At 42.9% G+C, this 26,085-nt stretch overlaps 1 protein-coding gene across 1 annotated transcript in view; it reads left to right on the top strand.

The window, feature by feature from the left end:
• Positions 1-98: 98 nt before the first annotated feature.
• LOC115111714 (septin-2-like) overlaps positions 99-26,085 on the top strand; it is a 52,571-nt gene continuing 26,584 nt past the window's right edge. The window contains exons 1-7 of the mRNA XM_029638063.2: positions 99-246; positions 9,185-9,236; positions 9,556-9,655; positions 9,899-9,985; positions 10,569-10,692; positions 11,928-12,062; positions 12,194-12,311. Of these exons, the coding sequence (XP_029493923.1) occupies positions 9,210-9,236; positions 9,556-9,655; positions 9,899-9,985; positions 10,569-10,692; positions 11,928-12,062; positions 12,194-12,311 (591 nt within the window). The 5' untranslated portion in view covers positions 99-246; positions 9,185-9,209. The remainder of the gene's footprint in view (positions 247-9,184; positions 9,237-9,555; positions 9,656-9,898; positions 9,986-10,568; positions 10,693-11,927; positions 12,063-12,193; positions 12,312-26,085) is intronic.

Genomic DNA, 26,085 nt, shown 5'->3' with positions numbered 1-26,085 from the left:
GCCTTGTGTAGAAACTGAGAAGCATGGCTGCCATTTTAGATGTTAAACTACCTATAGGCTGCCTATTGTTGCACTTCCACCATAGTTTGAGCCGCAATGGACCCAGTGGCACTGACTCCCACCCGTGACAAACGGGCATCATGGGGCGGAACAATTGAGCGGTTTCTGAAATCTCTTTCCTGTCCTGGGATAGAAAGAAGAGGGGAAAATACTTATGTTTATTTCCATTTCATAAATCACACACAGGTAAGGTATCAAACGGTCGTATATTAATGTTTATCTACCTGAATGAGTCTGATGAAAAGGGATTGAGCGTCTTGAGTGAGATTAGCGTTACAGATAGTTGAAATTTGGCAACATGACACCAGTCACATGAGGAAAAACTGTTGCATGATAAAGTTTGACATGAAACAAATAGTTTCATAGTGTTTCGCAAGTTTAATTGATAGGCCTGTTTCCTATTTAAGATAAGATACAATGTTTCCATATACAGTATATGCAGTTATGCCAAACATATTCCTATTCATTTGGCCGTTAAATACTTCATAGTATGGTGTGTTTGCAAAATGTCAATTTTTCCCAAACTGGGTGTGGACGTCAAAACTGTAGTAGACAACACAAGGCCAAAACATTTCCGCTACATTACAAATATCCTATCTTCTCATTCAAGGAAGGAACATTGAAAAATACAAAATCATAATAAAAAACTTCACTTGTGACAAAATTGACAATGCATTGTGAATAGGGGCAATTCCATTCTGAGAGTCTGATTTTTCACTTTAAAGGGTAGGTAGCATAAACGTATCATATGTAACATGGTTTTGCATTAGAATACACATCAAAAGTCCCAATGCAAAGTTACACCTCACTTTTCCATTTTTTTTAGTTATTACATTAAACTGATCAGAATGACGAAGTCACACAGTAAAAAAACATTTGCAGGGTTTGACTTACTATGGAGGACCTGACGAGCCAGCCTATTTCCTATAATTCTAAACTCCCAACAGAAATCACTTAAAATGTATCATTTTAAATTAAAACAAATTGTTTTCACTCATGAATACTGGTTTCCATGACATTTTCAGAGAATTTACAAGCAAATACTGTATGAATTTATTGTTACAAATCAGCTTGCAAATTTGCTAGCTAACAAGCCTGCTAGCCAACAAGCCTGCTAATGTTAGCCCTACCAGCCTGCTAACGTTACGTTAGCACTACGTGAGTCAGCCAGTGCATTCCTAGCTCATTAAAGTAAACCAGCATTTTTTCGAAATACATAACGCCATTAAAAAAAAAAGCACCTTTATTTAACCAGGTAGGCCAGTTGAGAACAAGTTCTCATTTTACAACTCCGACCTGGCCAAGATAAAGCAAAGTAGTGCGACAAAAACAACAACACACACATGGGATGAACAAATGTACAATCAATAACACAATTGAAAATCTGTATACAGTGTGTGCAAATTAAGGAAGTAAGGCAATAAATAGGCCATAGTGGCGAAGAAATTACAATTTAGCAATTAACACTAGAGGGATAGATGTGCAGAGGAGGATGTGCAAGTTTAAATACTGGTGTGCAAAAGAGCAGAAAAAAACAAATATGGGGATGAGGTAGGTAGTAGGTTGGATGGGCTATTTACAGATGGGCTGTGTACAGCTGCAGCGATCGGTAAGCTGCTCTGACAGCCAATGCTTGAAGTTAGTGAGGGAGATATGTCTCCAACTTAAGTGATTTTTGCAATTTGTTCCAGTCATTGCAGCAGAGGAAGGAAAGGCGGACAAATGAGGTGTTGGCTTTGGGGATGACCAGTGAAATATACCTGCTGGAGCGCATGCTACGAGTGGGTGTTGCTATGGTGACCAGTGAGCTGAGATAAGGTGGAGCTTTACCTAGCGAAGACTTATAAATTACCTGGAGCCAGTGGGTTTGGCGACGAATATGTAGCGAGGGCCAGCCAACAAGAGCGTACAGGTCTCAATGGTGGGTAGTATATGGGGCTTTGGTGACAAAACAGATGGCACTGTGATAGACTGCATCCAATTTGCTGAGTAGAGTGTTGGAGGCTATTTTGTAAATTACATCGCCGAAGTCAAGGATCGGCAGGATAGTCAGTTTTACGAGAGTATGTTTAGCAGCATGAGTGAAGGAGGCTTTGTTGCGAAATAGGAAGCAGATTCTAGATTTAATTTTGGATTGGAGATGCTTAATATGAGTCTGGAAGGAGAGTTTACAGTCTAGACAGACACCTAGGCATTTGTAGTTGTCCACATATTCTAAGTCAGAACTGTCCAGAGTAGTGATGCTAGGCGGGCGGGTGTGTGCAGCGATCGGTTGAAGAGCATGCATTTAGTTTTACTAGCATTTAAGAGCAGTTGGAGGCCACAGAAGGAGTGTTGTATGGCATCAACTCGTTTGGAGGTTTGTTAACACAGTGTCCAAAGAAGGGCCAGATGTTTACAGTATGGTGTCGTCTGCGTAGAGGTGGATCAAATAATCACCCGCAGCATGAGTGACATCATTGAAATATACAGAAAAAAGAGTCGGCTTGAGAATTGAACCCTGTGGCACCCCCATAGAGACTGCCAGAGGTCCGGACAACAGGCCCTTCAATTTGACACACTGAACTCTATCTGAGAAGTAGTTAGTGAACCAGGCGAGGCAGTCATTATAGAAACCAAGGCTGTTGAGTCTGCCGATAAGAATACGGTGATTGACAGAGTTGAAAGCCTTGGCCAGGTCGATGAAGACGGCTGCACAGTACTGTTTTTTTTAAATCTATAGTGGTTATGATATTGTTTAGGACCTTGGGCGTGGCTGAGGTACACCCGTGACCAGCTCAGAAATCGGATTGATAGCAGAGAAGGTACGGTGGGATTCGAGATGGTTGGTGATCTGTTTGTTCACCTGGCTTTTCAAGACTTTAGAAAGTCAGGGCAGGATGGATATAGGTCTGTAACAGTTTGGGTCTAGAGTGTCTCCCCCTTTGAAAGAGGGGGATGACCGCGGCCGCTTTCCAATCTTTAGGAATCTCAGACTATATGAAAGAGAGGTTGAACAGACTAGTAATAGTTAACCAGTTATCAAACAATGTTACCAGTATATGCAGTTATCTTAGTCAGCAAGCCAATCGGAGAATTGACGATTGACGGCTGAGTTAACTACCGAAGTCAAAGAAGAGTGAAGGAGAGGCCATCAGAGGGAGAGGCCATTTCACCGGCAGAGGGAGAGTCCGTTAATCCAATAGCGATGTAGTGAGGTAAATCCACATTGAATTTATCAGTTTTATCTCCATCACTGCTGACACTCGCAATGTACCGGTAGGTCGGTAGGAAATAGAGGTTGCAGGCTTTACGTTCAAGCTCGGTACAGCATCTGGTTTCAGTCAGTCTCATTCCGAATCCTGGCTTTCACTGGTTATACTAAGCCATCGAAATCCTCCAGAGTGAAATGAGCACAACATACAGTAGACGTGTGCATGGTTCCCATACTCCAATCCACTTGCTTCAACTGGACAAACCAGTCCCACTTCAAAGCTAGCTTCTCGTTTTTGGGCCACAAATGAGTCGTTACCCCGTCCTTGTGGGTATTACTGCACTAGCTACTAACAACAGAAAACTACGACAACACTCACTTGCTCGACTACCACTAACAAACGCACAGGAGAAGAGGAGATGCAGTTTTTCAGATTAATTTATATGGTTTCTTCTTCATGGATGTACATAGTAGCCCACAATACTTAGTTTGGAATGTAATTACAGTGGGGCAAAAACGTATTTAGTCAGCCACCAATTGTGCAAGTTCTCCCACTAAAAAAGATGAGAGAGGTCTGTAATTTTCATCATAGGTACACTTCAACTATGACAGACAAAATTAGAAGAAAAAATCCAGAAAATCACATTGTGGTGGAAAATAAGTATTTGGTCAATAACAAAAGTTTATCTCAATGCTTTGTTATATACCCTTTGTTGGCAATGACAGAGGTCAGACGTTTTCTGTAAGTCTTCACAAGGTTTTCACACACTGTTGCTGGTATTTTGGCCCATTCCTCCATGCAGATCTCCTCTAGAGCAGTGATGTTTTGGGGCTGTTGCTGGGCAACACAGACTTTCAACTCCCTCCAAAGATTTTCTATGGGGTTGAGATCTGGAGACTGGCTAGGCCACTCCAGGACCTTGAAATGCTTCTTACGAAGCCACTCCTTCGTTGCCCGGGCGGTGTGTTTGGGATCATTGTCATGCTGAAAGACCCAGTCACGTTTCATCTTCCATGCCCTTGCTGATGGAAGGAGGTTTTCACTCAAAATCTCACGATACATGGCCCCATTCATTATTTCCTTTACATGGATCAGTCGTCCTGGTCCTTTTGCAGAAAAACAGCCCCAAAGCATGATGTTTCCACCCCCATGCTTCACAGTAGGTATGGTGTTCTTTGGATGCAACTAAGCATTCTTTGTCCTCCAAACACGATGAGTTGAGTTTTTACCAAAAAGTTATATTTTGGTTTCACCTGACAATATGACATTCTCCCAATCTTCTTCTGGATCATCCAAATGCTCTCTAGCAAACTTCAGACGGGCCTGGACATGTACTGGCTTAAGCAGGGGGACACGTCTGGCCTCTGCAGGATTTGAGTCCCTGGCAGCGTAGTGTGTTACTGATGGTAGGCTTTGTTACTTTGGTCCCAGCTCTCTGCAGGTCATTCACTAGGTCCCCTCGTGTGATTCTGGTATTTTTGCTCACCGTTCTTGTGATCATTTTGACCCCACGGGGTGAGATCTTGCGTGGAGCCCCAGATCGAGGGAGATTATCAGTGGTCTTGTATGTCTTCCATTTCCTAATAATTGCTCCCACAGTTGATTTCTTCAAAACCAAGCTGCTTACCTGTTGCAGATTCAGTCTTTCCAGCCTGGTGCAGGTCTACAATTTTGTTTCTGGTGTCCTTTGACAGCTCTTTGGTCTTGGCCATAGTGGAGTTTGGAGTGTGACTATTTGAGGTTGTGGACAGGTGTCTTTTATACTGATAAGTTCAAACAGGTGCCATTAATACAGGTAACGAGTGGAGGATAGAGGAGCCTCTTAAAGAAGAAGTTACAGGTCTGTGAGAGCCAGAAATCTTGCTTATTTGTAGGTGACCAAATGCTTTTTTTCCACCATAATTTGCAAATAAATTCATTAAAAATCCTACAATGTGATTTTCTGGATTTTTTCTTCTTCTCATTCTGTCTGTCATAGTTGAAGTGTACAGGCCTCTCTCATCTTTTTAAGTGGGAGAACTTGCACAATTGGTGGCTGACTAAATACTTTTTTGCCCCACTGTACATTTTATTTATTTTACCTTTATTTTACTAGGCAAGTCAGTTAAGAACAAATTCTTATTTTCAATGACGGCCTAGGAACAGTGGGTTAAACTGCCTGTTCAGGGGCAGAACGACAGATTTGTACCTTGTCAGCTCGGGGGTTTGAACTTGCAACCTTTCGGTTACTAGTCCAATGCTCTAACCACTAGGCTACCCTGCTAGCATGACTAGTAGCAAACGTTAGCCAGCTGGAACATAGCTAGGTAGCACCGGTTCTCCATATGATGTTGAGAAATAGTGCATTGTGGGTAGTTCAGAAGATTTCCAGAAATAAGTTAATAAATGTAAAAACGCTAAAACATAACTACATAACTTAACGTAATAATCATAACATAATAATCATAACATAATCGTGACTACAGCTAAGTTACTAAGTCTTGGACCACACTTACTTTGGTGAGTTAAAACTCATGCTTCCTTACCCTTTAAAATTTATGTCAAACAAAAAGCAATGATTTCAAAAAGAAACAAATCATCCAACTGCTTTTAACAATTTCCACAGATAATTTGACAAAAACACATTTACTTGAAGAACAGCGCAGATGCAAAGTTTGGTAAGAGAATGGCGGCACAAATAGCACATTCTGTTACCAAACTTTGCACTGTTCTTCAGATTAGTTTTTTGTCAAAATGTCTGTGGAAATTGTTAAAAGTAGTCCTTTTGCATATGTATGGTTTGTTTAACTTTGCAATCATTGGTTTTTGTTTGACATACATTTTAAAGTGAAAAATCAGAGATCCATTACGGTGGATTTGCCCAGAATCTAAACATAGGCCTACGCATCATTGAGTTGGGTCAGTATTGAGATGTTTATGCATTGTAGGAGTGCATAGCTTTATGATGTCACAGCATGAACAGATAGTAAAATGTGACATTATATTGATATTGCTCTGCCATTTAACTTTGTGATCATCCCATGCTAGTCATGCAGTAGCTAGGCCTTTGTGAGTAGTGAAGCTTAACATTATGAGACCATTTTCTTACCTTGTCAATAAGGCTGGGATTTGCCAGGGACCTCACGATATGATATCATGATACTTAAGTGCCAATAAGATATGTATTGCAATTCGATACTGTGATTTTATTGCGATTCAATGTTCCAAACATTACTCACCATGTCTGCTGCAGAGGGAGAACCATGAGAAAATGAGTTTGGATCAATCATGGAAATAAGTGCTAAAAACATTGGTTCCATATTTAAAAAGAAGATGGAGAACAAACTATGAAAGAAAACTACTGGAGTTTTAGTGCAGATACAGCCAACTAGTGCAAAAATAATATTGTGATATTGTCAAAATAATATTTAGATATCAACTGTATCGATCCCCCCCACCACTACTTGCCATCCAACCTTAATGTTGCTTGGCTATTTCCCTTTCTGTCCCCATCATAAAAGGGCCATCCTGTGCTTTTTCTAAAGTGTGTATTAGGAGTGGCCCTGCTGGTTTCCGTCTGCTTGAAAGGCCTTCTCATTCTGCCCATTGTGTTTTTTAAACTTATGGCTCAGACTGTAGAGAGCTCCTGAAACAGAGAATAACAGCTTTATTATTGTTTCCCACCATCACCTCCCAACCCCCAAAGGACCAATTTATTGCAGTTGAGCCTCAAACCCCCCTCTGTGTGTGTATTTGTATAGGTATTGGTATGTATATACATGTCTGCCAACTTTCATTAAAAATGGAACTATTGTACATGTCGAATTCTATACTTTTTGTCTAATTCAGTGCTGAAGCCAAGAAGATATGGATGTCAGGCCAGGTAGCTTTGTAGGCTAGAGAAGGCAATGTATATTTAAGTGCTAAATAGTTTATCAATTCACAACCGAGTCATAGCATAGCTCAGATCAGGGTGGACTTTAGTTGCCATTTCTTGAAGAGGTTCTAAACTAATTAATCTTAAAATAATTCAAAATAATAATAACAAATATAGATTTGATTATAGGTCTAAATAATTCTGTATGGTGCAAATGCTTTGTTTTAAGTTTCTGTGTGGTAGAGGTGAAGTAAATAGCTTCACTCCTACCACAGCCCCTCATGGCTTTAATCCAGCTAATAAATCAAGTGTAGACCTCACATGCCAGGACTTTGGCTTAACTAAGGTGGCATTTCTCCTTCTTTGCCAAACCGTTTAATCTCCCTCAGGTTGGGCCTTCTGATTGTGTTTGTGTGTGGGTGTGTGAGTTCATAACAGCTTACAGAAGCCGGTCAGGTAGCCTAGCGATCAAGAGTGTTGGGTCATTAACCGAAAGGTCTCCTTGATCAAGACAGTTAACCCCCAGTAACAACTGCTCCCCGGGCACCGATGACGTGGATGTTGATTAAGGCAGCCCCCCGTACCTATCTGATTCAGTTGTGCAACTGACTAAATATCCCCCTTTCCCTCATTAAGTGGGTATTATTGCCGCCTGCCTGTATCCCCCATAGTGTTGCCTTTGTGATATTACCGAAGTGATAATGGAACAGCTTAATTAATCTACTGCTATTTCCCACAGAGACCGCCCAGGAATAGTGTGTGTGTGTGTGTGTGGGATACATTTTTTTGTTACAGATAAAATAGCTTGTTCAAATACAGACATAAAACATATCACAGAAATTGCTTGTGCATATTCAATAATTGCATTGTAACATGTACATTATGATGGCCCCTAGAATGTAGAGCTAGGTAACAAATGAATAATAATACTGCTGTGAATTAAATGTAAGATATCACTCGGATGCATAATTCCCCACTCAGCCGAATCTCACCCTGCGCTAGCCTGCTTTGTCCTGCTTGCTAAGGTCCATATCGCAACCTAACCACCTCTGTGCTTAAGCTCCTGGTGGTGTGTGTGATCGCGGGCCAGCGGGACCGTGGTCTGGACCGCGAGCCGGTGCTTGTTTCCTCTCCTACCCCAGCGAGTGGTGATCCAAAAGGCCTCAGGAACGTGGAAAGATGAAAGGCCTCAGGAACCTGGGTGATTAACAGCCATTGTTCTCCTGAGAGCTCGATGAAACGGAGAGGGATATCTGGCCACGTCGCCTGCTGCGGAGAAAGGAGGTCCTGGCACCATGTAGAATAAATCAGTCTTCATCACTCTTTAATGGTTGCCAGACAATATTAAAGTGTCAGATATGGGACACTCCTCAAAATTATTTTAAGTTTCTTTTGTTTGTTTTTCTAATAAAGTTACATAACAAAGTTCAGTCGTCTCTGGCTGCGCTCGCCATCTCTCCCTGCTTTCGCCTTATCGCACACGACCTGTCAGTCAGTGCCCAGTGCATTAGTGATCAAATGGAGGGGGGGGGTTGGGCAGCGCAGGGCACCAGTTGGTGGCCATTATGTGATAATTTATCATTCAGGCTCATTTCTCTGTCATCTGAGTAGTACCATTGAGTAGGACAGCAGGAGCTTAACTAAACAAACCAGGCCTTACTGGAGGTCTGGGAATCAACTTGATGCCCACCCTGTTTCTGCTCCATCCACTGACTGTGATACAGAGTTAATGGGGTTGGCTCTGAGTGACTGGATGTCAGTGCAGTCTTAAAGTGCCCTAGTGTGGATGCTGTCAGTGTCATTATTATTATTCAGAATGCCGATGATAGTGACTACTGCAAATTAATGGTAGTACTGTAGTAGGAGTTATGACTGCAGGCTTGGTGGTGAGTGATTATACAGTTGTTGTCTATGAGATGGTGAGACAGCCTGGATGCCAGTCTACTGCTTACAACAATGCTACTGTACATTGTTGCCTTTCCAAGAAGATAACATGTTTAGTAAAGCAGAAACAGACTAGAACCCAGGCTTATATTACACTGTGACTTATCTGATGTCTTGTTTCTGGTTGCAGGTTTAGGTGACCAGCAACAGTGACCATGTCTCAGTCTGGAGAGAAAGGGAAAGTGAGTGTGCCCTTACCACTTCAACACACACACACACACACACATATACAGAGCACACATAGAGAGCGATCATCCTAGCCCAGAGGACATCCTGTATAAATGCTTCCGTTTCATCGACGGCCTTATTGCTTTTGGGATTTTCTCATCCATTTAATCTCAATTACCACAGACCATCTCACACACACATCTCCTAAACACTGGAGATGAAGAATGTCAGGGTGGAAAGATGGAGAGAAACAATTCAAGACCCCTTTTCCAATGCTAATCCTATTGAGTTATATAATACTGTACATTACCTCTATAACCATGTGTTTGTTAGTTCCCTGAGGCGGCTGGATATGTGGGTTTTGCCAACCTGCCCAACCAGGTACACAGGAAGTCCGTGAAGAAGGGATTTGAGTTCACCCTCATGGTCGTTGGTGAGTATGACTTATTACACAACTATTTTGATTCAATTCAAGAGAAGCTTACCTACACAGCAGTTATTTTGTGCCAGAATGCTGTCTAGTTGAAGTCTGTGTCCCAAATGGCGCCCTTTTCCCTATATAGTGCACTACTTTTGACCAGAACCCTGGGCCCTGGCCAAAAGTAGTGCGCTACAGTAACCTTGTAGATATGTATAGATCCTAGAGTACTATGCCTGGTCTGTATTCCTCCTGCAGGAGAGTCTGGTTTGGGCAAGTCTACGCTGATCAACAGCCTGTTTCTGACAGACCTTTACCCAGAGAGATACATCCCTGGGGCCGCAGGTGAAGACACACACACACACACACACACACACACACACACACACACACACACACACACACACACACACACACACACAGGGAGAGAGGAAATAAGCAGGGAGGAATGAGTTCTGCTCTCAGACCAGACAGTGCATACACACACACACACACACACTGTAATAACCTGGAGTCTGGAGTGGAATGTTAAGAATGTTTATTTTGTATTAGTCTTGAAAAGGCCCATCCCCTCTTTATGACTTTGGCCAGTCTGAAAAAGCACCTCCAGCTCCTACCACTTTTGTGTTTGTAGTTCTGAAGGGATAGGATAGGTGTAAGCAATATGGTGATGGCTTATAGTAGCAACTTCTGCCATACTGCTTACACCTCTCCAGTGCCAGAAGATCTGCATAAGGATATTGTCTCCAGAGGCTTGGCTTTGGCAGACTTTGTTATTTAAGCTCTAAAGTCACATGGAACAGAAACTTTGATGTGAAAAGTAATGAAACTGCTTATTATTAAGCTGTGTCCCCTGGGATCCCTCTAAACTTAACCTAGTGTGTTACACACAATGAAAAGGTATTTCCTTTTGTCTCCTCCTCTGTAGAGAAGATTGAGCGGACGGTGCAGATAGAAGCCAGTACGGTGGAGATTGAAGAGAGAGGAGTGAAGCTCCGTCTTACTGTGGTCGACACCCCCGGATACGGAGATGCCATCAACAGCCAAGACTGGTGTGTGTACAATGGTTGATGACGGCAGGAGCAGTTATTCTTCCTGTGCCCTTGCCCCCATCAGCTGCTGTGTGGGCTCTCTCCCTCCCCCTTGTCCCTCTCTCTTCCCCTCCGTTTCCTTTTGATTGTCCTGACATACCTGTGTTTGGGCCTGGTGGTTTGACATACAACTTGAGGTTGGTGACAACTGGCAGTGATCTAAGGGCTAGGCTGAGTGCAATAGAGCAGGTTAGCAGCTCTATTGACAGCTCTCAGTGGTGTTGGTAACAATGAAGGGACAACAGTACTTTTACATTTTAGTCATTTAGCAGACACTCTTATCCAGAGCAACTTACAGGAGCAATTAGGGCAATTGAGTTTCTTGCCTAAGGGCACGTCAACAGATTTTTTTAACCTAGTGAGCTCGGGGATTTGAACCAGCGACCTTTCGGTTACGATGTTAACAGCTAGGCTACCCGCTGCCCCATTAGCAGGTGTTACGGATATGCTTACATCCATAGTTGGGATCATTCTATTTCAATTCCATTTCCATTCCTCTCAGAATTAGTCAAGGCATTTTTTCACGGTAGTGGCCTGAGTTATCTGGAGTTGCTATGGAATGGACCACAACACTACCTGGGTCCAATAGGGTGAGGTGAATATAGGTCAGAGGTAAACTGCATCCCAAATGGCACCCAATTTCCTATATAGTGCACTACGTTTGACCAGAATAGTGCTCTATACACGGAATAGGGTGCCATTTGGGATGCAGACTGTGTTGATGTTAGTTCTGGCTGGGAGGGAAGCTGTAGGCGCCCTGCTAATGAACATGTTACCACGCCTACTGGCCCTGCAGGAAGTCATCAGAGAAAGCAGGTCAGATGGCAGAGATGATAGGCTGCATCTCGATACTCTGCAACAGCTTCCTTTTCTGGTCTCTTTTTCTCTATGTTGGTCTCTCAGAGATGATAGGCTGCATCTCTTGCTGCTTCCTTTTCTGGTCTCCTTTTCTCCATGTTGGTCTATGAGATGATAGGCTGCATCTCAATACAATGAAACGGCTTCCTTTTCTGGTCTTTTCTTTCTCTTATCCCTGGTTTTCAAATTGGTGCAGATGAGATAGAAGAGGTGAGGAGATATAGCCAGTTTATGCATCCAAAATTCCACAGTCTATTTCTGGAGGTGGTTTTCTAGTGCAGATTGTGTCTCTGGTTGTTTTTTGTTTGATGTGTGTGTTCTGTCCTGTGCGTCCTCAGCTTTAAGACCATCATCCAGTACATTGATAACCAGTTTGAGCGTTACCTTCATGACGAGAGTGGCCTGAACCGCAGACACATCGTAGACAACCGAGTCCACTGCTGCTTCTACTTCATCTCTCCCTTTGGACACGGGTAAGAACACACACACACACACACAGCTACCTCTAGTTCATACAACCATTTAGGCTAGGTAGGGGGAACATAATCACTTTATACTTTTTATTTAGCTACTATTATTTATATTTTTACCTGTCCCTGTCCAGTCTGAAGCCTCTGGATGTGGAGTTTATGAAGGCCATCCACAGCAAGGTCAACATCGTCCCTGTCATCGCTAAGGCTGACACACTCACACTGAAAGAAAGAGACCGCCTTAAGAAGAGGGTGAGTGGGACACGTGCGCACACACACACACATACATACACACACACACACACACACACACACATACACAAGCAATGTGACAAGCATGTCAGACATTCAAGAGTTTTCCCTCATTCCCCTATATATTTATTTTTTACACAGGTGTAAAAACATAACATAGCCCCTCACTGAGATCACAATGGAACCAATGGAATTAGTGATGAGGTTGTTGCCAGAATGTTGAGGGCTGCATTAGCATCAGTAGCTGTTCTGTGTTGTTTGTGTCCTGAGCCATATGGCACTGTCATTAGAAAGTAGATTATATAATAATAATAATAATAGAAATTAGATTCTTATCAGCACACTGGCACGCTGGCTCAGAGGCAACTATGCAAGTCGAATATCCGTGATTGTGTGTGAATACACACACATTTGCCTGTGTGTGTGGGTGTGTACATTTTTAATGATGCAGCTTGATTACTGCTGGACAACAGCAGGCTTATTTAGAAGTGCAGAGAGAGATGAAGAGAAAGAGAGGGGGGGGAGAAAAGGGGGCAGCAGGTAGCCTAGTGGTTAGAGCGTTGGGCCAGTAAACGAAAGGTTGCTAGATAGAATCCCTGAGCTGACAAGGTAAAAATCTGTCGTTCTGCCCCTGAAAAAGGCAGTTAACCCACTTTCTAGGCCGTCATTGTACATAAGAATTTGTTCTTAACTGACTTGCCTAGTTAAATAAAGGAAAAATAAATACAAATTAAATAGAGGGAGAGAGAGCACACATATCTTGGTCAGTGTCCTTTCCTTCCAGATGCTTCCTATTGGAGCAGACCTGCATGCTTCTGGTTTCCTGATATCTGGTCTGACATCACACACACCATGAGAGGTTTGTTAAGCTGATATAGCCCACGCTAGGCAGAGGAGAATGAGGCTGTGTAAATAGGATTTCCTGCTTCTGTGATATCACTCCATCTCCCCTCATCCTCCTCTTATCTAATCTACTCCCTCCACTTTTGACTCTTGTGTTTGAGTCAGTTTGTTTCAAATGTTTCAACGGTGCTTTTTTTTCTCTGGTGGGAGGGATAGCAACCAGATCCGGACAGGGCTTGCATGTGTGTGTGTGCACTTGTGTGTGTGTATAACATCCATCCAATATAATCACTAGTGAATATCTTATTGTCAAACTCCTGCCCACTACCCACTTCGTTTTGCCTGAGCGATCTCGTTAGCTATACTTTAACAAGTTTGTTTGCTTACCTAGCAGCTGGAGACACTCCCCCCTCCCCTCACTAACCCCTGTACTGGCCAGAACAGTCAGATACAGTCCCAGCTAGTATTGTATGTTCAGTCCCAGACCACCCACCAGCCCGTCTTTCAGACCCCAGAAACAGTGGTCTTTTCTCCCAGTGGGGAGGCCTCTGCTCTGGCATGTATGGGAGTGGGGCATGCCTGGCACTCAGGCTGGGAACAGCTCTCCTACCTGGGCTCCAGTGGAGGATGGCATACTCAGTCACTGTACAGCTGCTTTGTTGGAGGCCCAGGTCTGGACAGAGCTGGTTCTACAGGAGTGTGAGTATACGTATGTGTGACTGCAGACTCAGTCACTGTGAAGCAGCTTTGTTGAAGACTCACACAGTCTGGTTGTGTAAAGTGCTGATGTTACAGATGAGTAAAAACACACACACACACAATTCCTCAAACACTTTTTTTGTGTGTTTTTTTTTTTTTGACCAAATCAAAAACACATGTTTAGCAGATGTTATTGTGGATGTAGCAAAATGATCTCTATAGGGTGAGTGTCCTGACAGCCAGAGGGGATGGAATGGGGTGTGCGAGGGACAAATTGCACACCCTGGTTCAACTGTCTAAAAACTCTGTCTGTCGCATTAGTTCCCATGGTCCACTTAGCGTTCCCATAACAACTGTCAGTTAACAAGCAATTAGGATAAACAGAATGGATAGCCTACACAGATGTGCACACTAACACATCTCAAACTCACATACAGTTTTACAAAAACACAGGTCTATACACACACAAACCCCTGCTGCTCCACCGCCAACAAAACGTATTAATTCCCCACCGGTTTAGTTCACAAGGGGGCACAAAAAAAAACAGAAAAAAAGCCCATTGGGCGTCTATTACGAGAATACTAACCAAATGAATACAAGTAATTGTGAATTTCCATGAAGGCTGCTAGCTTTAGTTTTAGCATAGTTCTTGCCCCAAAAACATGATTTTTTTTATTGTAAGTTAATTTACTTGTGTGGCTGCCAGCCAAATAGTGTTGCACTTCTGTTGTCATTTGATGAAAATTAGTTGCCGAAAGTGTTGCACTAATGTATTTTCTGTGAAGGAAAACTACAGTTGCACGTCCCTGATCACTCTATTGAGGCAAAAATTCACTTGACCTTCAATATAAAATGCAACTCCTATCAATACACAGCTTCCACTTTCTCCCGTTGTGCTATTTACAAACAAACACATGACTGTCTCAACTGTTCTGGGGAACTACGTAAGCTTCATCATTTAAAATAATGTGACAGGTGAAATTAAGAGCGCAATCTGCTTTATCTCCTAATGCATTGCACAAGTTGACTGCAGGTATTTTCTAAATAATAGCTAGAAATATTCAAATGTATTGAAAACTAGTTTCAACATTATTGACAATATTGAAAAACCATCCCGTGGCTATTTCCAAATACCTCGATATATGGTATACCGCTCAAGCCTAATAGTGAGTTACTAGATAAATCATTATAGGTAGGATGTGGGGGGGCTGGATAATGCAGGTCCATATTTAGGCATGGCACCAAGCTATCCATAAGGACCCATGTTCTTTTATTTCTTTATTTTGTTATTTTTAAAGAATTCTTTTAGGGGGTAGATCAGCTTTAATATTGCAGGTAGTGTGTAGCTTCCATCAATGTAATAGTCTGCATCAACTCTCGGTCTTCCTTTCCTGTGGCAGTCCTCATGAGAGCCAGTTTCCTCATAGTGCTGTTTTTTGTCATTTCAAAGTTCTTGAAATGTTCTGCATTGACTGACCTTCATGTCTTAAAGTAATTATGGACTGTCATAAATATCTTTACTTATTTGAGTTGTTCCTGCCGTAATATGGACTTGGTCTTTTACCAAATAGGGCTATCTTCTGTATACCACCCCTACCAGGCTGTATCACATCCGGCCGTGATTGGGAGTCCCATAGGGCGGTGCACAATTGGCCCAGCGACGTCCGGGTTTGGTCGGTGTAGGCAGTCATTGTAAATAACAATTTGTTCTTAACTGACTTGCCTAATTAAATAAACGTTTAAATAAATAAATAAACCTTGTCACAACAGAACTGATTGGCTCAAATACATTAAGAAGGAAAGAAATTCCACAAATTAACTTTTAACAAGGCACACCTGTTAATTAAAATGCATTCCAGGTGACTACCTCATGAAGCTCGTTGAGAGAAATCCAAGAGTGTGCAAAGCTGTCAAAGCAAAGGGTGGCTACTTTGAAGAATCTCAAATATAAAATATATTTTGATTTAACACTTTTTTGGTTTCTACTTAATTCCATATCTGTTATTTCATAGTTTTGATGTCTTCACTAATATTCTACAATGTGGAAAATAGTAAAAAATTAAGAAAAACCCTTGAATGAGTGGGTGTGTCCAAACTTTTGACTGGTACTTCTGAGAAGTAGCCGTTATGTACTATTTTACACCTAGGGTTACTATACATAACTTTAACCCATTTTATAAGAGATTCTCCAAAATTGAAATATTCCATGCATTTATATATAAACTCCTGTTGTACCCATAGTCGTAGCATGTCAATCTTACCCATCGCTAAGCATCAACTGAGATGGCCGCCTCGCTTCGCGTTCCTTGGAAACTATGCAGTTTTTTGTTTTTTTACGTGTTATTTCTTACATTAGTACCCCAGGTCATCTTAGGTTTCATTACATACAGTCGAGAAGAACTACTGAATATAAGATCAGCGCCAACTCACCATCAGTACGACCAAGAATATGTTTTCCGCGACGCGGATCCGGTGTTCTGCCTTACAAACAGGACAACGGAATGGATCGCATGCAGCGACCCAAGGAAACGACTCCGAAAAAGAGGGAAACGAGGCGGTGTTCTGGTCAGACTCCGAAAAAGGGCACATCGCGCACCACTCCCCAGCATTCTTCTTGCCAATGTCCAGTCTCTTGACAACAAGGTTGACGAAATCCGAGCAAGAGTAGCATTCCAGAGGGACATCAGAGACTGCAATGTTCTCTGCTTCACAGAAACATGGCTTACTGGGAAGACGCTATCCGAGGCGGTGCAGCCAACGGGTTTCTCCACGCATCGCGCCGACAGAAACAAACATCTTTCTGGTAAGAAGAGTGGCGGGGGCGTATGCCTCATGACTAACGAGACATGGTGTGATGAAGGAAACATACAGGAACTCAAATCCTTCTGTTCACCTGATTTAGAATTCCTCACAATCAAATGTAGACCGCATTATCTTCCAAGAGAATTCTCCTCGATTATAATCACAGCCGTATATATCCCCCCCCAAGCAGACACATCGATGGCTCTGAACGAACTTTATTTAACTCTTTGCAAACTGGAAACCATTTATCCGGAGGCTGCATTCATTGTAGCTGGGGATTTTAACAAAGCTAATCTGAAAACAAGACTCCCTAAATTTTACCAGCATATCGATTGCGCAACCAGGGGTGGTAAAACCTTGGATCATTGTTACTCTAACTTCCGCGACGCATATAAGGCCCTGCCCCGCCCCCCTTTCGGAAAAGCTGACCACGACTCCATTTTGCTGATCCCTGCCTACAGGCAGAAACTAAAACAAGAGGCTCCCACGCTGAGGTCTGTCCAACGCTGGTCAGACCAAGCTGACTCCACCGACTACAGCTCGGCATTCAATACCATAGTACCCTCCAAGCTCGTCATCAAGCTCGAGACCCTGGGTCTCGACCCCGCCCTGTGCAACTGGGTACTGGACTTCCTGACGGGCCGCCCACAGGTGGTGAGGGTAGGCAACAACATCTCCTCCCCGCTGATCCTCAACACGGGGGCCCCACAAGGGTGCGTTCTGAGCCCTCTCCTGTACTCCCTGTTCACCCACGACTGCGTGGCCATGCACGCCTCCAACTCAATCATCAAGTTTGCGGACGACACAACAGTGGTAGGCTTGATTACCAACAACGACGAGACGGCCTACAGGGAGGAGGTGAGGGCCCTCGGAGTGTGGTGTCAGGAAAATAACATTTACATTACATTTACATTTAAGTCATTTAGCAGACGCTCTTATCCAACCTCACACTCAACGTCAACAAAACTAAGGAGATGATTGTGGACTTCAGGAAACAGCAGAGGGAACACCCCTATCCACATCGATGGATCAGTAGTGGAGAGGGTAGCAAGTTTTAAGTTCCTCGGCATACACATCACAGACAAACTGAATTGGTCCACTCACACTGACAGCGTCGTGAAGAAGGCGCAGCAGCGCCTCTTCAACCTCAGGAGGCTGAAGAAATTCGGCTTGTCACCAAAAGCACTCACAAACTTCTACAGATGCACAATCGAGAGCATCCTGGCGGGCTGTATCACCGCCTGGTACGGCAACTGCTCCGCCCTCAACCGTAAGGCTCTCCAGAGGGTAGTGAGGTCTGCACAACGCATCACCGGGGGCAAACTACCTGCCCTCCAGGACACCTACACCACCCGATGTTACAGGAAGGCCATAAAGATCATCAAGGACATCAACCACCCGAACCACTGCCTGTTCACCCCGCTATCATCCAGAAGGCGAGGTCAGTACAGGTGCATCAAAGCTGGGACCGAGAGACTGAAAAACAGCTTCTATCTCAAGGCCATCAGACTGTTAAACAGCAATCACTAACATTGAGTGGCTGCTGCCAACACACTGTCATTGACACTGACCCAACTCCAGCCACTTTAATGATGGGAAATGATGTAAATATATCACTAGCCACTTTAAACAATGCTACCTTATATAATGTTACTTACCCTACACTATTCATCTCATATGCATATGTATATACTGTACTCTAGATCATCGACTGCATTCTTATGTCACTAGCCACTTTAACTATGCCACTTTGTTTACTTTGTCTACATACTCATCTCATATGTATATACTGTACTCGATACCATCTACTGTATGCTGCTCTGTACCATCACTCATTCATATATCCTTATGTACATATTCCTTATCCCCTTACACTGTGTATAAGACAGTAGTTTTGGAATTGTTAGTTAGATTACTTGTTGGTTATCACTGCATTGTCGGAACTAGAAGCACAAGCATTTCGCTACACTCGCATTAACATCTGCTAACCATGTGTATGTGACAAATAAAATTTGATTTGATTTGAATTACATTTATTTTTCTATGGAAAAATATGTATATTTTTCCCAATCAGCCTCCTGGATGCTGAAAGTTATTGGCTCTTTGTCTTGAATCTTCCGGCCAAGGTAATGTTGTGATGCTTAAAGTCTACTCTACTCTAACTGCATGTTCATCTACAAGAGAAAGTATACAATCTGATGATTTACGCATCTTGGGTTTACTTGTTGTCCTTTGCACTGTTTGTTTCCCAGTTTAATCAGATAAGTAATTATATATACAGTACGTGCTTCTGTGGGCCCTGCCGAGCACCGTAGTTGAGTACCAGTCCCTTGCCAGACTAAGGCAGTTGGGTGCCCCTCCCCTGGTCAATACCACAGTAACTTAACAATTTCCATTTTTTTTTTTTTTTTACAAAAACACATTTACTTGAAAAACTGTGCAGATGCAAGATTTGGTAACAGAATTACGGTTTGTACTGTTTATGCCATCATTCTGTTACCATAGTTTCCATCTGCATTGTTCTTCAAGTAAATGTGTTTTTGTAAAATTTTCTGTGGAAATTGTTAAACGTAGTCCTTGTGCAGAGATGAATGGTTAGTTTAACTTTGCAATCATTGGTTTTTGTTTGACATATAAAGTGAAAAATCTGAGTCTGTGTCACCATGCAATTGCCCTTCTGCCAGACTAGGGTAGTTGGGTGACCCTCCCCTGTTAGACAAGGGTAGTACAATACCCCTCCCCTGCCATACTAGGGTAGTTGGGTGCCCCTCCCCTGTTAGACTAGGGTAGTACAATACCCCTCCCCTGCCATACTAGGGTAGTTGAGTACCGGTCTTTCTATTGAGGTCAGAGAAGCAGCAGCCAAGAAGCTACCAGAAATCATTAAACCAATGACTAAAGTGTTTTCCCTCTGATATTTATTTGTTTTTCACTGGCCACATTCTCACCATTTTTACGTTGTTTGTCCGTCAGCTAAATGTGTTGCCCTCCCTTCATCCCCAGTCCTACGCTCTCTGTATTATTTGGGGGAAAGAGCTTGTAGAGAACAATGTATATTTCCTGCAATGGGTCAAGACTATTCCGCCGACAAGACGCAGCCTGCTGCCCTGCGCAATATAAACCTTTGAATAAACCTTGCTCTCGTTCTCTCGCCATTCCTTTATTTTGTTCTCTCCTTCTCTTCCCTCTTACTTTATTCTCCCTGCTTTTTCTTTTCCCCCTCTCTCTCCTTCACCCTTCTTTATTCTTTGTAATGCCAGTTCTATTTCTAATACTTGTTTCGATGTGTCATTTATGGGATATGCCTTAGGGCGAGTCACAAGCTCGAAGAATTCAATCACACAGAGTCTGTTGAAGACAGACAGGTTGAGTGGCGAATGAGGTGAGCCCCTCTCCTCAATAAAGGGAACCATTCGCCCGCCAACTGGTCATTCTCGCCTTTCTTCCTTGCGGTAGTGTCTGCTCTCACTAAAAGCTCTCATCAGCACGAATTGATTGTCATTCTACTGAACTGTCAGGCGAACCGTGAGGTTAACACTGCCGAACATAGGACCTCAGCTCCTGTTGATTACATTTCTATTTTAGTCATTTAGCAGACGCTCTTATCCAGAGCAACTTACAGTTAGTGCATTCGTCTTAAGATACTGTAGCTAGGGGGGATACCCACATATCTCAGTCATAGTAAGTACAGTTTTCCTCACTAAAGTAGCTATCAGCAAAGTCTGTTTAGCTAACGTCACATGGCTAGTTATTGAGACTTGGTTAGCCCTCGCCTCAAGGCTTTAGCTAAGGGCTAGCTGTCACCGCAAAGCATAGCTAACCAGTGTAACTCGCCACAAGTCTAGCTACACTAAACAAGCTTTTCTACCTGCAAGGGTAGAATTGCTGGCTCTCCTCTCACGTTTAGCACAACACACTCACGGCCGTGTTGACCAGACTGACCGCCCTAGCTTCACAGCTCGACGGTCGAGAGACACGCATGGTTCGCCGAGAGACAAAGATAGCATGCTCATTCTCTGGCTAGAAGTGTGCTAACTAGCTAGGCCATGAGGTGAATGCTAGCTAGCTCACACTTTGCTCGAGGAATAGTATTTCTCGCAGCCATGGAGCCTGCTACCCCTACACAGTGAGAACCTAGTAGGCCTCCTGCCCCCTCAGCACCGGCACACCTGTGCCCATGCGAGGGGATTATAGCAGGCAAGGATACACACCCCATGTGTATCGCCTGCTTGGGTTTTGAGCACGCTACGGCATCACTCGCTAACCCCGAATTCTGCAAGCATTGTAAGGCACTGCCTGCAAACTGTCTTCATCAGTGAGTGCGAAGAGCAACCTCCAAACAAGACTCTTCGCCCTCACAGCCTTCGGGCAATGAGGCTAACCCACAAACCCTTCCCTCCTTGGAGGAAGCTAATTAATATGGGGCCCTCGATTCACTGTATCAAAACTAAACAGCGGGCAAGAAGGATGAGAACCTCGATATCGATGAGGAAGAAATACTCAAAATCATTGAGGCGGAGAAATCTCAAGCCCTCTTCTGCCCTCAGTGCAGCATCAGCATCCAACGAAAATGTTGGGCTTATCAACATCTAAATGGGCAGCGACCAGGCTCGGTATCGACTGTTCCGCACATGTGGGGGGTTGCTGCGCTGAAATGGGCTGGTTCGACTGGAGGAAACGGTAGAGCAGACAGGAGAGCATTACAGTAGTCAAGCCTGCTTGTAATAAAAGCATGGATGAGTCTCTCTGTATCAGCCTGAGAGAAAAACGGCAACACATTGACAATGTTCCTCAGGTGGTAAAAATATATTTTGGTCACATTTCTAATGTGGGATTTGAAATTTAGTTCAGAATCTAAAATAACACCTAGGTTTTCTACCTGGTGTTTTATCTTTATTGTCCGTGAATTAAAATGTGCGGCTAGATTCTCTGTCTGCTTTGGCTCTAACAATAAGGACCTCGGTCTTGTCTTGATTTAGCTGGAGGAAGTTGTGAACCATCCAAGTATTTAAATCACTAATACAATCTAATAATATATCCATGGAGCTAAAATCCTCTAGTGACACAGAAATGTAAAGTTGTGTATCGTCTGCGTAGCTGTGAAAATAAATGCTATGCCTTCTGATAACGCTGCCAAGGGGTAACATATATAAACTGAACACTACCGGACCCAAAATTTAGCCTTGTGGAACGTGCCATATGTATTTTCTCTGAGTTACGCCCCATTCTGGACCTACGGATCATCAACAGCTTTCTGAGAAAGTTCACGTTCCATATGCTTATGCTCAACGAGCTGTCTCAATCTATTCGTCAAGGCGACTGGTTCACTTCAGTCAACCTGCCAGACGCTTTTACATATGCATTCTGCCCGGAGGTTTCTCAGGTTTGCCTTTCAAGGCACAGCCTACGGAGACCGTGTGGTTTCCTTAGGGCTAGCACTTGCTCCTCATTTGTTCAGCAAGTGTGTGGAGGCAGATCTAGCATCCCTGAGAACCAGGATGCTAAGAGTCTCTGACTACATAGAAGATGACCTGCTTTGCTCCCCTTCACAGGAGCAAGTGGTACGAGGCACGGCTTTCCTTGTAACCCACCTAACAGAGTTAAGGTTCAAGATAATCCAGATAAAGAGCTGTTTGGTGCCCACACAGAGAATATAATATCCAGGTGTCAAACTGTATTTTCTCTCTTTATCGGGCTACACTATCGGACGACCGCGTCACGTTGTACCCAACAGTGCCTCGCCATATTCAACAGGGGGCGCTCGGTCACGCTCAGAACGTGTGTCTGAGTTCTGGGGTTGATGGCGTCCACCATCTCAGTAGTACAGCTTGGACTTCTGAGAATGAGAGACTCTGGGTTGCTGCCCTTCGTCTGTGTCCACAACGGCACCGCAATCGGGCTTGTCTCTCAGCTCTCCGTCACTGGACGAGCCCCTCGATCTTTGTTTCAGGCACTCCCCTAGGGGTACTGTCATTGACGAAGGTGGTGATGACAGACACGTCACTCACAGGGTGGGGCACAGTTCACGAGGGAAGATAAATAAATGGATTGTGGTTCCCACATCTCTGCCATTGTCATATAAATGACCTCAAAATGCTGACAGTGTTTCATGCATTGATACAGTTTCTGCCCTTCATTTGAAATTGTCACATCCTTGTCAGGGCAGACAATACGACTCTACATGTTTCCTCCTCTATGATTGATTCTCCTCAACAAGGCATAGTAGCCCCTCGATGGCCAGGCAGGTTGTGGTTAGCGGAGATCATTCTCTTGCTTTATGAAGATCCCTGGCAATTACACAGGGATCTTTTGACCCAGGCGAACAGAGAGATTTTACACCCTCACCCGGAACCCATGGCCCTCTGGGCCTGGATACATCTTCATTCGACAGGCTTGCCTCGGAGTCATTGAGACTATCCAGAGTGCAAGAGCCTCTTCAACACGCTCACTGTATGGACAAAAGTGGTGTGTTTTTTTTTTTAAGTGGTGTGACCGAAAACATATTCCTTTCCAATGCTCTTTAACTAAAAGTTTTATACTTCTTGCACAACCTTTTGGACCACGCAATGATTTGGTTTGTCAATTAATTTTTGCCCTCTTCTATACCGCCTGTAATGTGCTGCACTACAATTCCCAGCAAGCATTGCTAGTGCCAACGTTCTAAGCCAAAGGCAGTGCATTGAAACACGAACACCCCTCCTCCCAGACCCACACACACACACATCACCCACGAGTCAGCCAGTGCACTGTATCATATCATCACTAAACATTTGCAGCTGCTCAACTGCCCTTAAAACTTCTTTGGGATAGGGCGCAGCATTTTCATTTTTGGATGAATAGCGTGCCCAGAGTGAACTGCCTGTTACTCAGTCCCAGATGCTAATATATGCATATTATTATTAGTATTGGATAGAAAACACTCTGGAGTTTCTAAAAATGTTTGAATGATGTCTCTGAGTATAACATAACTCATATGGCAGGCAAAAACCTGAGAAAAAATCTAAACAGGAAGTGGGAGATCTGAGGTTTGTCGTTTTTGAACTCTCCCCTATCGAATACACAGTGGGATATAGGTTATTTTGCACTTCCTAAGGCTTCCACTAGATGTCAACCGTCTTTAGAACGTTGTTTCAGGCTGCTCCTGTGAAGGGGGGCCGGATAAGAGCTGTTTGACTAAGGGGTCTTCCAGCAGCCTCGTTCTCAGTCATGCGCTTTCACATGAGAGGTATCTCTCGTTCCATTGCTTTTCTACAGACAATGGAATTCTCCGGTTGGAACATTATTGAACATTTATGATAAAAACATCCTAAAGATTGATTCTATACTTAGTTTGACAAGTTTCTTCGACCTGTAATATAACTTTTTGAACTTTTCGTCCGACTGGACCAGAACGCGCTTTTGGATTTGTTTACCAAACGCCCTAACAAAAGAAGCTATTTGGACATAAATGGACATAAATTATGGACATTATCGAACAAAACAAGCATTTATTGTGGAACTGCGATTTCTGGGAGTGCATTCTGATGAAGACCAAAGGTAATTGAATATTTATAATGCTATTTATGACTAATGTTGACTACCCAACATGGCGGATATTTCTCTGGCTGGTTTGGGCTCTGAGTGCCGTTCTCAGATTATGCTTTTTCCGTAAAGTTTTTTTGAAATCTGACACAGCGGTTGCATTAAGGAGAAGTGTATCTAAAGTTCCATGCATAATACTTGAATTTTCATCAACATTTATTTTGAGTATTTCTGTGAATTCATGTGGCTCTCTGCAATATCTCTGCATGTTTTGGAACTACTGAACATAACACGCCAATGTAAAATAAGATTTTGGGATATAAATATGAACTTTACCGAACAAAACATACATGTGTTGTGTAACATGAAGTCCTATGAGTGTCATCTGATGAAGATGATCAAAGGTTAGTGATGAATTTTCTCTCTTTGTGCTTTTTGTGACTCCTCTCTTTGGCTGGAAAAATGGCTGGGTTTTTCTGTGAGTTGGTGGTGACCTAACATAATCGTTTGTGGAGCTTTCCCTGTAAAGCATTTTTTAAATCAGACACTGTGGCTGGATTAACGAGAATTTTATCTTTAAAATGTTGCCTAATACTTGTATGTTTGAGAAATTTGCTTTATGAGATTTCTGTTGATTTGTATTTGGCGCTCTGCAATTTCATTGGCTGTTGGCGAGCGGAACCCCAGTCCTAGACAGGTTAATGGCACTGACCGAAAGTTGAAAGTGTTTTAGGCTAAATGTCGATGCCAAGTTTTGGTTCAAATGTACACCGAAAATGTAATCTTGGTTATCAAAAATGTATTAGATAAAGGATTCACACCAAAGTATAAATGACTACTAAAGGACACATAATTGAATCAACATTTGAGTCATCTACTTTATGAAATTACACAGCCTGATGCACTCGCATCCAACTGCGCTGTTTGTGTGTCCCATTTATAGTGCACAGACACATGCCACAGTCCTAGGATACTAAAATGTTGCAGTCTGGCTTCGTTTTTTAAAGCTTTACAATAAATAACCAAAAAAACAAAACCTGCATCAAAACACCATGCAAATAGAAAACATGTAGGCCTATTACAGCGACATTTGAGCAGTAGCCTAGGCTGGCTAATCAACTGCAAGACATTTTGAGCGCACCATACAGTATTGCTGCATTCAACCACACCAGGGATCCATCCATGCAGCGCGAAAAATTAAAAACATGTTTTAAGTTGAAATGTTATTGTTTCATCAGCCTAGGGAACCTACCTACGTTTTTGTTATAGGCAGTTTTTAAATACTTTTTGATTAGGTCGCAGCATATTATTTATATCTGCAAGGACAGCAGGAAAGGCTGGACAAATATGATTTATCTGTCACGTTGTTTGTAATAATTTGTCGGACCAAGACGCAGTGCGATATGAGTTCCACATTCTTTCATATTAGTGAAACTAACAAACCGTGACTACTGAGGTGCTATGTGCACTAAGTCCAAACATAAACAATATCCCATAAACCACAAGTGGAAAAAATGCTACTTAAGTATGATCCCCAATTAGAGACAACGATAACCAGCTGCCTCTAATTGGGAATCATACAAATCACCAACATAGAAAATAAACAGAACCCCACATAGAAAATATAAACTAGAACAACCCCCCAGTCACACCCTGACCTACTCTACCATAGAAAATAAAAGCTTTCTATGGTCAGAACGTGACATTATCTCTTGTTTTATTTATGTTAAAATGCTATATACAGCATCCTACAGTATGTGCGTTTATAAGTGGACTTTTATAAAGTGCCATATTTTATATCTAAAACAATGGGCAGTTTGAGTTGCAGTTGTATGCAGATATTTTTCTAAAAGCAAACGTATAGGCTATGTCTGCCTGTGAATTAGTTGTTTTTTCAATATGGCCTGTG

The sequence above is a fragment of the Oncorhynchus nerka genome, linkage group LG27, assembly GCF_034236695.1.
Source record: "Oncorhynchus nerka isolate Pitt River linkage group LG27, Oner_Uvic_2.0, whole genome shotgun sequence".
NCBI lineage: Eukaryota > Metazoa > Chordata > Actinopteri > Salmoniformes > Salmonidae > Oncorhynchus > Oncorhynchus nerka.
Note: the sequence above shows the minus strand (reverse complement) of the source record. Positions and strands in the feature narration are given on the sequence as shown.